Source organism: Podarcis vaucheri (assembly GCF_965113315.1).
Source record: "Podarcis vaucheri genome assembly, chromosome: 8".
Taxonomy (NCBI): domain Eukaryota; kingdom Metazoa; phylum Chordata; class Lepidosauria; order Squamata; family Lacertidae; genus Podarcis; species Podarcis vaucheri.
This window is the reverse complement of record NC_138766.1, coordinates 91,446,035-91,460,099: the sequence shown is the minus strand read 5'-3', so window position 1 is coordinate 91,460,099 and position 14,065 is coordinate 91,446,035. Positions and strand designations below refer to the sequence as shown.

Genomic DNA, 14,065 nt, shown 5'->3' with positions numbered 1-14,065 from the left:
TAATCTGGTGAACCGGGTTCGCTTCTTCGCTCCTCCACATTCAGCTGCTGGGTGACTTTGGGCCAGTCACACTTCTCTGAAATCTCTCAGCCTCACTCACCTCACAGAGTGTTTGTTGTGGGGAAGGAAGGGAAAGGAGAATGTTAGCCGCTTTGAGACTCCTTAAAGGTAAAGGGACCCATGACCGACTCTGGGAATGTGGCGCTCATCTTGCTTTATTGGCCGAGGGAGCCAGCGTGGTCATGTGGCCAGCATGACTAAGCCACTTCTGGCGAACCAGAGCAGTGCATGGAAACGCCGTTTACCTACCCGCCGGAGCGGTACCTATTTATCTACTTGTACTTTGATGTGCTTTCGAACTGCTAGGTTGGCAGGAGCAGGGACTGAGCAACGGGAGCTCACCCCGGCGCAGGGATTTGAACCGCCAACCTTCTGATCGGCAAGTCCTAGGCTCTGTGGTTTAACCCACAGCGCCATCTGCGTCCACAAGTAACCCAGAGATGCATTTTAAATAAAAGGACACATTCTACTCATGTAAAAACACGCTGATTCCTGGACCGTCCGCGGGCCACATTTAGAAGGTGATTGGGCCGGATCTGGCCCCCGGGCCTTAGTTTGCCTACCCATGTGTAAGACCCTTGGCTGACAGATCACCCCTACTACTTTTAATCTCTGCTGCACAAGAAATTCCTCTTATTCATTCTTCACATGCCTGTGTGATTTTATCCTTTTGTTGCTTGCATTAAGCTGTGTGCACGTATCTTTCAACAGCCATAAAGCTTGTGTCAACCATGACCTCCTTTGTTCCGACTGCATTGTACACCCGGCAAGAGACACACTTCTAAGAACCAGTAAAAAAGGGATGTTTTGTGGAGCTTCCAGATCAAACTCTGGAACCCAGTTCAAGGATCCTAACATTAAATTCCTGCAATAGGATGGTTGCTGACCCAGTGTCCTCAAGAAGAACATCTTGGTCTCCTGGAACACACTCCCCCAATTCACCCGCCTTTACAGCTATTTATGATCACAGGCCAAATGGTTTTATGGCTGCTAGATGGCCATCCTTTCAAAGGTCAATCGCTTGATGACAGCTGATGGTTCATCAGTGGGAGTTAATGGTAGGAGTCAGTCTCCAGATAGCCAGGAATGTCTCTCTAACTATTAGTCTCATCACATTGTGTTCAGTGCTGAGAACTTCCAGCTAGGGCAGGGGTCAGCAAACCTTTTCAGCAGGGGGCTGGTCCACTGTCCCTCAGACCTTGCGGGGGGGGGGGCGGACTATATTTTGGGGAAAAATAAATAAATGAATTCTTATGCCCCACAAGTTACCCAGAGATGCATTTTAAATAAAAGCACACATTCTACTCATGTAAAAACATGCTGATTCCCAGACCGTCTGCGGGCTGATTTAGAAGGTGATTGGGCCGGATCCAGCCCCTGGGCCTTAGTTTGCCTACCTATGAGTTTGGGAAAAGGTAGTGAAATTGCTCAAAGCAAACTTTTGAATTTATAGGAACACTGTGAGAGTTTGGGTGCAGTGAGTTGGTGGAAGGGTGTGCATCTTAGGGATATGTTGGAGGAAAACAGTCACGACTTTCAGCGTGTAGAGATCCTTCAAAATCTTATTCTTTATTACTTTTTTAAATAAAGGTTTTCTACGCCACTCATAAAGGTAGTATGCTTTTGGGTAGTTTGCAACTAAGAATACAAATGCAAAGGAGGAGGAAACACAACACAAGATCAACCGTAATGTCTAAGCAGGGAGTCAAGCCTGATAATATGAAAACAGCTTAATTTCTTCTTATTCCTTATCTAGGGTGGCCTGTTTGTTTCGGGTAGAGGTTGCCAAAAGGGTGCAAGGAAGCCCACCATGCTGCGGGGATAGCAGTTAATCTGTCAATTTCGCTTTCTCCCGCTTTCTCATTTTCCCAATCTTAAACCCAACTGTACCAATAATTCCTCATGGAAATTCACAAGCCTTTTTAGTGTGACTTTCACGTGTTTGCAGAACAGTTTTCACAACCTTGCAATTTTGTAAGTTCTTTCCACCAACAGATTCATTTGTATCGACATCTCACCCTATTTATATTAATCCCAGCACAACTTTTCTGAGCTAAACACCCATGTTGCAAAATCCAGCAGAGTGCTCCCTTTGAAGGCGGGCTGTATTTCGGCTCCTATATTGTTCCAAAAAGGGCAAATTACGTATGTTTGCCTTGAAATCCAGAATGAATTGAATTCGTCTCCCATCCCTAATCACACCTCCTTTTTTTATTTATTTTCCTCCTTCCCTCCCTGCCTTGCCCGTTTCCTTCCCAGACTCCCCGCTGCCTAAAACCCTCAACTACATCACCACCGTTGTGAAATATTGATTCCCAATTTTCCCTTTCCATCCCATTCTGGTAATTCCCCATGGGACTTAGGAGTGCTGAACCTCTGCTAGCAGCCACAATAGCTGTTGCTCTGCCTCCATAGACATAGCAATGCATTCCAACACCAGTTGAGTGTTGATCTTATGCTCAGATTTTGCTTCTGGGTTTCCCAATAGAGGCATCTGGTTGGTCACTGTGAGAACAAGATGGTGGGCTAAATGGACCACTGGCCTGATGTAGCAGGCTCTACTGATGTTCTTAATTCTCATTCTCTATGAAGGGGCATTTCCGTGAGGAGTCCCAGAGCTTACAGGGTTAATAACTCAAGGGAAATGACAGTCCTGTTCCCGGGGTATGATTGTGAACTTACTTTCGCTTTCTGTTTTGGCTGCAAAGGAAAGGCAACATGTCGTCGCTCTCACCTGGCTGACTTATTGTTTTGCTGCTGTCCATTAAAGCTTCGCAGAATACAAGAAGCTGTGTACGAGAGTTTTACAGTCATACCTCGGGTTGAATATGCGTTTTCGGGTTGCGCTCCGCGGCGACCCAGAAGTAACGGAATGCGTTACTTCTGAGTTTTGCTGCTCGCGCATGCGCTCAACACGACGTCACGCGCATGCGCGGAAGCGGCAAATCGCGACCCGCGCACGCGGGTTGCGTTTGCTTCAGGATGCGAACGGGGCTCCGGAACGGATCCCGCTCGCATCCAGAGGTACCACTGTACTGCCGTGCTGATAAATCCTTACACACAGACACACGGCTGCTGAAGAAACTCTGCTATAGCCGGGAGAAGCGGAACGACTCAGCACCGCGCAGCGAAAGCGCGCTGGGCGCCATTGCATTTCCTGAAGAGGATGGATCCGACACTCAAAACAGACAAGTCAGTTCCCAGTTTCACTCAACAATTTCAACATCTAACTTCCTGCAGTATGAAGCGGCAGAGATCACGCACAAATGAGTTTACTACCCTAATCCTATTGGGAAATTTGCTAGAGGGGAGCGGATTCTGAATATTTTATAGCTTAGAGCCGCAACATCTAGGTATGATTATTTGCTTCCTAGGCTGTTGGGAGTTTTTTTTAGAAGACGTTTTAAAAATCCAGCTTTTGACAGAGCTCTGTCGCTGGACCACATGCTCACTCACAAGGTGAGCAGAAGGTAAGATCATCTCTGCCCAAGTGAAAGGTTCTCAAATACTCCTGTCTGTCAACATCACTCAGAAGTGACATTTAACTTGATTGCACAACCCCTAGCTTTCGAGCCTGCAGAGGGTTGGGGACAGCCCTGCTTGTTATAGAAAACTGGGACATCATCAGCCAAAATCTATTTAAATATAGTATGATCACCATCTTCAAAAATCTATGGGGCGGTCATAGGGAAGACGCAGTAAGCTTGTTTTCTGCTGCTCTGGAGTGTAGGACTCAAATGAATGGATTCAAATTGCAATTAAAGGAGATTTTCAACTAAATACGAGGAATAACTTTCTGACAGAGCTGTCTGACGGTGGAATGGATCTCAGGAGGTGATGGACTTTCCTTCGTTGGAGGTTTCCAAACAGAGGGGTTCTTTAGCTGTGATTCCTGCACTGAAGAGGGTTGAATTAGATGACCCTCCAACTCTACAATTCTATTTTCTAATACTTTGCTAGGACACCTGAAGAATCGTCAAGTTGGCCAACATCTACGCCCTACACCGGAATGGGGTTTGGGTGTGCCCAGCAACTCCCATAATCCCTAATATGTCACTCTAGAAAGACATCCACGTTCGCAGCAGCAGAGACCCGTCAGTGCCGTTCAACAGATCTATAAGGTTTCGAATGTCACTTTAGTGGGAAAGAATCTAGATTTGGTTTCTCTTCTGTACAGCTACACAGGCAGCCCTCTCCTCAGAGGCTGCTTCTGAGAAGGACGCAGGCAAGGCTGGCGGAAAGGGCCAAGGCCACTTGGACGTAACCCATCTTGAAGTCAGAGGCTCCGTTGACGTTGCAGAGGTCGGTGGAACAGCAGGAGACATTCCTTCTTCCCACCTTGAAGTCGCTGAAGTAAGGATCACAGGACGCGGTACATTCTTTCGAGATGACGTTGAAAAGGCCCACGACACCTGGGAAGAAGAAGATCGGGAGCAACAGCAGCAAGAATATTATTGGCACAAAAATGGAAGCAAGAAGAATTACCGACAAAAGAAGAATGGCAAATGAAATTAATGGACGGTGCAAAATTAGATAAATTAAGAGGAAGGATTCGAAACCTGCGGGATCAGAGATTCATAGGTGTTATGTACTGAGTTGAAAAGGATCCAAAATGCAGCAGTCTGATTTGTCCTAGAACAATAGGATCCAAAATGCAGCAGTCTGATTGGTCCTAGAACAATAGGATTCAGAATGCAGCAGTCCAATTGGTCCTAGAACAGTAGGATTCAGAATGCAGCAGTCTGATTTGTCCTAGAACAATAGGATCCAAAATGCAGCAGTCTGATTGGTCCTAGAACAATAGGATTCAGAATGCAGCAGTCTGATTGGTCCTAGAACAATAGGATTCAGAATGCAGCAGTCTGATTGCCCTTAGAACAATGCAGCAGTCTGATTGGTCCGCAGGAGCCACCCTATCCAGCTCCAGATGGAAGTGAATCCACAACCTGATTGGCCTACAGGAGAATCCCGGAATTGGCCAATCACGTGGGGCCCATTGTGTAAATAATGTATATAAAGCAGACATTCTGGGGGAACTTCCATTCCTCCTCACCACTATGAGCTGAATAAAGAGCATGAAATCCACTCTCGACTCCGAGTATATTTCAATAGAGGACTGGAGTAAATACTTGAACTATTTGAAAAGCAGTTGTGATAAACAGATTACGCTAGTAGGACTGCAAGAAGTTCGGTAAGGAGGACTTTGTGAAATATTGCAAGGAAGACTTTGAAGAGAATGATTAGTTAAGGAGAATTTAAAGTGATAGAGAAATTAAGAAATGCAGAACAAGTGATAAAGAATGGAAAATCTTCAGAGGTTGTTGACGGAAGTCTAAAATACTGTATAAGATAAGAAGTTATGTTAACTGGTTGTTGGAATTTATATGTTAAAAAATTAATAATAAAAATTAATAATAAAAATAATAATAAATCCTGTTCTCACCAAACAGTGGGAAACCTGCAAGCATAGGGTTGCCATAGTTCAAAAAGTAAAAAAAGGACACCCCGAAATCACCCGATTATTTTTTTTAGGAAATCCCAAAAATGTTGAACTTTTTTTTAATACATTTTTTTAAACATATCATTTCCAACAGTTATTTAAGCCAGCATACAGCTTCTGGGTCATGTGGCCAGCATGACTAAGCTGCTTCTGTCGAACCAGAGCAGCACACGGAAATGATGTTTACCTTCCTGCCGGAGCGGTACCTGTTTATCTACTTGCACTCTGACATGCTTTCGAACTGCTAGGTTGGCAGGAGCAGGGACTGAGCAACGGGAGGTCACCCCGTGGCGGGGATTCGAACCACTGACCTTCTGATCGGCAAGTCCTAGGCTCAGTGGTTTAGACCCCAGCACCACCCGTGTCTATATATATATATTTGCGAAAATAAGAATAGCCAAAATCAAAGGACACAGAGAAAGAATTGCCTTTCTTGCCGCTTTTGTATTAAAAAGGGGGCATAAAGGTTTATTTTGAAAGCAGGATTTTTTAACAGCTTGGTTCCGATATTTGAGGAATTGGGGAAGTTATAACAAACCCAACAGAAGAAGAAGGGCACCTGAGAAATGGTCTTACCAATGACATCTGTTTTGCATACTTGTCCAATTCCATCACAGTTTTGCTGTCCTTTGCAGTTATTGTTGTTGACTTGGGTGTTGCAGGTGTAACACTTCAGTGAACCAGCTATAAGAGAGGGAAACGGTTTAATGGGGGGGGGAACAAAGTGAAGAAGCTACACTTTGGAAATTCCTGCCTATTAATAGCAAAAACAAACCCCTGTGTTGCAATAAGAACCTTGAATCTTGAATTTTATTATTTCGGTCACAGACCAGTTCCAGCCCACATATAATATCAAGGAAGTCTTCAAACACGATAGAGATACATTTGAATTTGCAATCAGGTATAACAGGGACAATACAGATATAGCAACAGTCAAAAAATGTATAAATTAAAACTTAGTCACTAACATATAACCTAAAATTATCATTTAAAATCTTAATCGTTATGATAGCGCAGCTTGTTCCCTAAGTTTTATGGCAATCACACAGAATTTGGCTACCCTTAATGTGATCTCAGGTTCCTTGTCCTCTACCAGGGATTTTAGACACTGAAGTTCAGATTCAATTGGAGATTTTTGCATAGCAGGGGTAATAAATACTGAGCGTATATCCCCATAGAAATGGCAGCAGAACAAGGCATGAGAGACAGTTTCTACCTCCATCAAGCTGCAGGGGCAGACTTCTTCCGCGTACGGTTTACCCTCAAATCTGCCCTGCAATAAAGCAGATGGCAGCACGTTGAATCTAGCGAGGGTAAATGACTGTCTGTATTTAGGTATTTGTAATTTTGACAAGAACCAATCGCAACAATACAAACACAACACATAGGCTAATAGTTAGTTGAGACTATATAATTGAATAATGATATCATTCAAATTATAAGAATAAGCCAATCAGAGTTCATATGCACAATATAACAGAGCGGTAGCGAGGACCGCCAAGCTGTGTACTCAAAACAGATGTCTAAGGACAATCTCACAATAGTCTTTCGAAAGTTTCCAAAGTCTCTCAAGAGTCTTTCAACAGTTTCAGCGGAAGATGTCTCAAAAGCCTCAAAAGGACAGTGTCTGTGGAATGATACTACTGTTTCGTAATAGTCTTTGTCAGCTGATATTTTTCAGCAGAATATGTAAGTAAGATTCATGCTAGGGATCTGTGCTCACTAATAATACTAGGCAAGTGCCTTCACTGTACTCTTTTTGAAACCTGTTAAAAACTTTTTTTGTTTAGGCAAGTCCAGTGCTTTAAAAAAAAAAGTTTAGGGGTACTCTCCTTTTCCGACTCATATTGAAAATTTGGCCCTTAATGAGGCCAAAGTTAGATTCACAAAATGTTTAGGGGTGTGCGTACCCTGTGTTCCTCCCAGAAAAAAAAAAGCACTGGGCAAGTCTACCAGAGGTTTAGGAAACTGGTGCAAGTTTTAAGCTGTTTTCCCCTCTATTGTTATGTTCACTTTTCAAAAGTCTTCAATTACTGTTGTCAATTTTTCTTAATGATTGTTTTATCCCCCTTTTCTTGTAAACTGTTTTAAGGTTACAGGCCATCAAAATCAGACCGCTGTCAGTTTCCATATCTAATATGTTGGAGAGAGTTCAAGAACAATCTTACATCCTCCCTGGAACCTTAGTATTTATTAATTGATACATAGCCTATCAGTGTTCCCAGTGCTTTGCGTGAGTACAAGAGGATAGGAGCGTCCCTTGACAATCTTATAATCAAAAAATAAACCAGGGGAAATGACACAGTTAAGGGGAAGCAGGGGTAAATCAGTCAACAAGTTCTTTGGCTCGGCTCCTGTGTGTTAGGGCACTGGACGTCTCTGCCAAAATATGCACATTTCACAATGCAATTTTAAACCTAGCACACATAGGTTTTCAAACCAATTTCCCCCAGTAGATTGACTGTCTGAATATCACTTCCTTCTATACTATGTTTGTACTAGATCGTTGTCATGCTGTAATGACAGTCTGAGCCACCAGGAGGGGCAAGAGGCGCAAGGCCTGAGCTGAGACTTAGAAGCAGGCTCTTGCAAGGATATACCTCAGAGCTTGAATGGGTCACCTCGGGAGGAAGAAGAGGTGCGGCCGTGAGCAGCTAGAAGGGGGCTCTCCTCCCTCTCTTTCTGCTGGTGCTGAGGAAGGCTTGTGTGTGTGTGTGTGTGTGTGTGTGTGTGTGTGTGTGTGAGAGAGAGAGAGAGAGAGAGAGAGACACTGCAGACATCATTGTCCTTTGGGGAAAACTCTGGGTGGGAGAGAGGGTGACCAGGGGGTGAGGCTGGGGAAGATATCAGAACCCTTTGTGGCTTCAGAAGTTGAGGAGAAGAGATACAATTGTCATTTTTGAGGGGAGCTGTTGGTGAGAAATAGGGAGGCCTGGGGTGGGGAGATATTGTGGCACTCAGAGCAAGCAGGATAGCCCAATCCTCCCTCCCAAATTCCTGTATATATCCATTTTTATGCACACCTTGCCCTAGTCTGGTTTTTTTAAAAAACGTATCGTTTGGCTGGAAAACTGCATTTCTCCAGATTTTGGAGGACGGCTCTATTCCCGTCCACAGATTGTTTCAGAAACTGCAAATTAGTTAGGTTCTCCTTTCAACATGAACCGGATTGAATTCTTACCCCATCTCTGGTGCCAAGTATCTAACGCAGTAATTTCAAACGACAGTATTTGGCATGCCAAATATAAAAAAACCGTAACATGCTAAATTCCATTGCACGCCAACGATAAAACTCTGGCAAATATTGACATTTGAGGCATTTGTAAAACTCCCGTCTCGAAGGTTTGATTAAGAGTCAAAGTTTCAGAGAATGCTTGGGGAATCTTAACAGGAAATAACCCTAATAAGGGCTGTGGGAGCAAACTCGTTGAAGTTATGTTTTGGAGGTCTTTAACTTCCAAGTGCCAGAGACCAGAGTTTCAATCCTTACTTGGGCATTGTGAAACTCACTGAGTGACCTTGGTTTCCAGTCTGTGTCTCCCAACCCAAATCACCTCACAGAGTTGCTGTTGGAATTAAATGGGGAGGTTGAGAACAATTTTTGCCACTTTGATCTCCTTGGAGGAAAAAAAAAGGGGGGTATAAATGCAATGCAATCATTTGATCAATTGATCAATCCATTTATTTATTGCACTTATATCCCACCTTTTCCTCCAAGGAGTTAGAGGTGGTGTACATAGTTCTACCGCTCCTTATTTAATCTCCACAACAGCCCTGTGAGTTAGGTTAGGCAGAGAGGCAGTGACCGGCCCAAGGTCACCCACTGAGCTTCATAGCAGAGTGAGGATTCGAACCCTGGTCTCCCAGGTGAGAGCTGGACCCTAAAGAAGGCTGATCGCCGAAGAATTGATGCTTTTGAATTCTGGTGCTGGAGGAGACTCTTGAGAGTCCCATGGACTGCAAGAAGATCAAACCGATCCATTCTGAAGGAAATCAGCCCTGAGTGCTCACTGGAAGGACAGATCCTGAAGCTGAGGCTCCAAGACTTTGGCCACCTCATGAGAAGAGAAGACTCCCTGGAAAAGACCCTGATGTTGGGAAAGATGGAGGGCAGAAGGAGAAGGGGACGACAGAGGACGAGATGGTGGGACAGTGTTCTCGAAGCTACAAACATGAGTCTGACCAAACTGCGGGAGGCAGTGGAAGACAGGAGTGCCTGGCATGCTCTGGTCCATGGGGTCACGAAGAATCGGACACGACTAAACGACTAAACAACAACAACTCCCAGGTCTTAGTCTAACGCTTTAACCACTCCACTCCACTCCACTGGCTCTGGTTGGCTTCTGAAGGACGAATTAAGGTTTTGACAGCTCACAGAGCTGAGTTTCCTAGAAGAAATACGCTCAGAATGAAGAAAAACCACCTGAAAGACTTACTTGGCTGCATGAAGAAGCTTCCAGCCACCACGAAGATCAGAAGGGCCTTCATCGCTGGTGGATGTCTTCGTCACGCGGGGAATGGAGCATCCTCACGTCTTGGGGCTGCTTTATATACTCTGAAAAGTAACTGTTGGCCCACATGAGACTGGGAGGGTCATGTCCAGCTTCTGGCAGGACCAATGGGGCTTCTTCTCACCAGGAATGTGAGGCATCACCAACCCTCCTCTCCGAACAGGAGTTCCCCTGCCTGCCCTCGCGGTGCCCTTAGGCAACTCAGAGCACAGCAGTGGAACTAAGCAGATGAAGAATGAGGTGGGCATAGGGTGTGGTGGGTATTTTTTTGGGCAAATGGTCCCTTCCCTCCTTGATCAGGGCGGGTGAGATTTCTCCTGCTCACATGTCTAAGCGATGACACTCGCTTTATCCACCCAGACCTGCATACCTTGGTCTGTTGGCTTTCATAGATGCCAATTATGAGCCGCCAAATTCAATCTGGGCTTAGGGTTGGAGGATGCCTGAGGGCATCTAAGTCAGAACAGGTTAAGCTTTATCTATACCTGAAAGCTATTTCCACACCTTAAGACACCTTAAAGCAATGCAAAGTCCACAGGCCTTGCTGCTAACATGCTGCCATCAGGAGTTGGTATCCAAAGGAGACGGAGGAAGAACTGGTTGGACTCAAGAGGAGGATTGCATACAGTCATAGGACGGTAGAGTTGAAAGGGGCTCCAGGGGTCATCTAGTCCAACCCCCTGCAATGCCCAGCTGAAGACTCCCTGCCACAAACCATGTGGAATCACGGCATGTTTGCCACGACGCCACACACACTGAAAAAGCCACAGGATTTGAGCCAGGGGTCAGCTGCTGCAGAATGGCCGTTTCAGACTCCCCCCCCCTCCTTTAAAGAAATAAAGTTTATAGTAGGGGTACCTTGGTTGTCTAATGTCTCGGAAGCCAAACGTTTCGGTTTTCGAATGCCGAAAACCCGAAAGTAAATGCTTCTGTTTTCCAACATGCCCCGGAAGTCGAATGGCTGAAGTCCCCCCCCCCCCCAATTTCTCCACTGAATTTGCGGACCGCCTTTTGTGACTCTGTTTTTGAACGTTTCAGAAAGGAATGGATTAGGTTCGAAAACTGAGGTACCACTGTACTTGAGGAAAGGAGCAACTGTGGAGATATTTAATGGAGGGGCTTGGTAAAACTTTATGATGAAGTTGCTTTCCCCCCGATCTGGTGGAACGCTCTGCCACAAGAGACTAGGGCCCTGCGGAACTTGACATCTTTCCGCAGGACCTGCAAGACAGAGCTGTTCCATCAGGCCTTTGGCCAAGGCACAGCCTGACCCCCTCCTTCTGTAATCCTCACAGAACTCTAGCCCAATGGTCGCCATGAATTTGATTCTGAATTGATTTTAGAATGAATTGATTTTAGAATGCTGTGTTACTTTTATTGTTGTTAGCCATTCTGAGCCCGGCTTTGGTTGGGGAGGGCGGGATATAAATAAAAAAATATTATTATTATTATTAAGGTTGGGGAAATATGATTGGAAGTGTGTTGGAATCTTAGAAACAATGAGTGCATGGTTGAACTATGGAACTTGCTTCCGCAGGCGGCAGAAATCGCCACCAACTTATACGGCTTTAAAAGACAAATTAAAAGATAGCGATGGGCTATCAAAGGCTGCTAGTTGTGATGGCTAGCCAGTGGCGTAGCGTGGGTTGTCAGCACCCGGGGCAAGGCAAGTAATTTGCGCCCCCTAACCCGTGGATTTGCGCCCCCTAACCCTAACCCCCAGATGATGCGCCCGGTGCGGCCGGCCCCCCTGCACCCCCCACGCTACGCCACTGTGGCTAGCATGCTCTGACTTCCACAGTCGAAGGAACCAATGCTTGTGAATCCCGGTGGCTGTAAATCGAAGGAAGAGAGGGGGCTTTTGTGCTTGAATCTTGCTTGTGGGTTTTCCAATAGAGGCATCTGTTTGGCCCCTGCAAGGACAGGAGGCTGGACTAGATGGGCCATAGGCCTGATCCAGCAAGCTCTTTTATGTTCTTAAGCAATGCTCTATAACAACATAAGAGCTGCCTGTAGCAGGTGAAACCAAGGGTTCCTTCAGGGCACCGTCCTAACCTTTCCCTGCTTAGCAGCAAGAGCTGCTTCTTCTAGCTCTACATAGTCTGGCATAAGGTTGTTGTTGTTAATTGCTCTGTTACTCTAGCATTGACAGTGCAATTCTATGCAGGTCTACTCACATTTCGGAGCACAATTCAAAGTGTTGGCGCTGACCTTTAAAGCCCTAAATGGCCTCAGTCCAGTATACCTGAAGGAGCCTCTCCACTCCCATCGTTCAGCCTGAACACTGAGGTCCACCACCGAGGGCCTTCTGGCGGTTCCGTCCCTGCAAAGCTACAGGGAACCAGGCAGAGGGCCTTCTCAGTAGTGGCACCCCCCTGTGGAACGCCCTCCCACCAGATGTCAAAGAGATAAACAACTATCTGACTTTTAGAAGACATCTGAAGGCGGACCTGTTTAGGGAAGTTTTTCATGTTTGATTGTGCTTTTAATATTCTGTTGGGAGCCGCCCAGCTGGGCAGGGTACAAATAAATTATTATTATTATTATTATTATTATTATTATTATTATTATTATTACCATAGAACTGAATGAATGTTGCAAATTTGTCGAGCAAATTACGTGAAATGAGTGAAATTATGCGCATTCGCTCAATTTGTATGTGTTACGGAGATCTGTTTTTTTTTCTTACTGCCAAATTTGGGTCTCCCTTGGTGAAGGGACGTTCTATCCTCATAGCTGTAAACACCACTTTGGCTTTTGAGAACACAGAGTCCATATTTATGCAATGCAAACAATAATACAGTGGTACCTCGGGTTACATACGCTTCAGGTTACAGACTCCGCTAACCCAGAAATAGTGCTTCAGGTTAAGAACTTTGCTTCAGGATGAGAACAGAAATCGTGCTCTGGCGGCGCGGCGGCAACAGGAGGCCACATTAGCTAAAGTGGTGCTTCAGGTTAAGAACAGTTTCAGGTTAAGAACGGACCTCTGGAACGAATTAAGTACTTAACCTGAGGTACCACTGTAGCGGCAGTAATTGTCCTTCTGTTGCAGCTGCTCTTGTGTGTGGCAGACCTGTGTGGATGAGCTATCACCACCAACAGCATCAATTCCCATAGTCTATTTCAAATCTCATTATGTTTTGCAACAGAGCCCTGTAAATTTGGCAACGTTGCGCCCATTTTACAGATGGAAGGCTGAGCCTCGTGTGGTAAGATCTGAACCGGGGGCTTCCTGAACTCACGCCCAGACCTGGAGGTTGCTGCAGCTGCCTGTAACACAGAACAGCAACGCAGAGAGAACAGGAAAGCAAGTTTTACTATACTGCCCCTTATACTATCCTCCTTTAGTGAGCCAGAGAAGGTTTGTTTTTTTGGCCCTGATCCTTGAACTGGAGAGACAAGGGATTCAACCACAGACCATCCACATGGAGAAGCAGGGACTCTACCACTGAACTACGGCCAAATCCAGCCAACTTACTGGGCACACATTGGATGGCTTGTCTGTCTTGCAAAGGAGGGTCCTTCTTGGGCTTTGAGTCCTATTGGTTCAGCAGCCTGCTAGGATTTGACATCAGCGCTGCGTGAAGTGTCATAAATACTTGCTTTCTGGATCATCAGGCAGCCAGGGCACAGCAGCTGCCCAGTTAGCCTGGTCCACTTTTCACTGTGTGCAAGAGTGTGAATCTATGACAACATTGACACTGTTGTTGTTGTTGTTTAGTCGTTTAGTTGTGTCCGACTCTTCGTGACCCCATGGACCAGAGCACGCCAGGCACTCCTGTCCTCCACTGCCTCCCGCAGTTTGATCAAACTCATGCTGGTAGCTTTGAGAACACCATCCAACTATCTCATTCTCTGTCGTCCCCTTCTCCTTGTGCCCTCCATCTTTCCCAACACCAGGGTCTTTTCCAGGGAGTCTTCTCTTCTCATGAGGTGGCCAAAGTATTGGAGCCTCAGCTTCACGATCTGTCCTTCCAGTGAGCGCTCAGGG

The 14,065-nt window shown here is 45.6% G+C and overlaps 1 protein-coding gene across 1 annotated transcript; it reads right to left on the bottom strand.

Annotated features, from left to right (window-relative positions):
- Positions 1–4,177: 4,177 nt before the first annotated feature.
- PSCA (prostate stem cell antigen) lies at positions 4,178–13,676 on the bottom strand. The gene is made up of 4 exons (XM_082236007.1): positions 13,553–13,676; positions 9,997–10,126; positions 6,137–6,244; positions 4,178–4,472 (listed from the first exon to the last, which is right to left on the bottom strand). Exons 2-4 carry the CDS (start codon positions 10,046–10,048, stop codon positions 4,258–4,260), a joined length of 375 nt encoding a protein of 124 aa, XP_082092133.1. The 5' UTR covers positions 10,049–10,126; positions 13,553–13,676; the 3' UTR covers positions 4,178–4,257.
- Between the last annotated feature and the right edge of the window lie 389 nt (positions 13,677–14,065).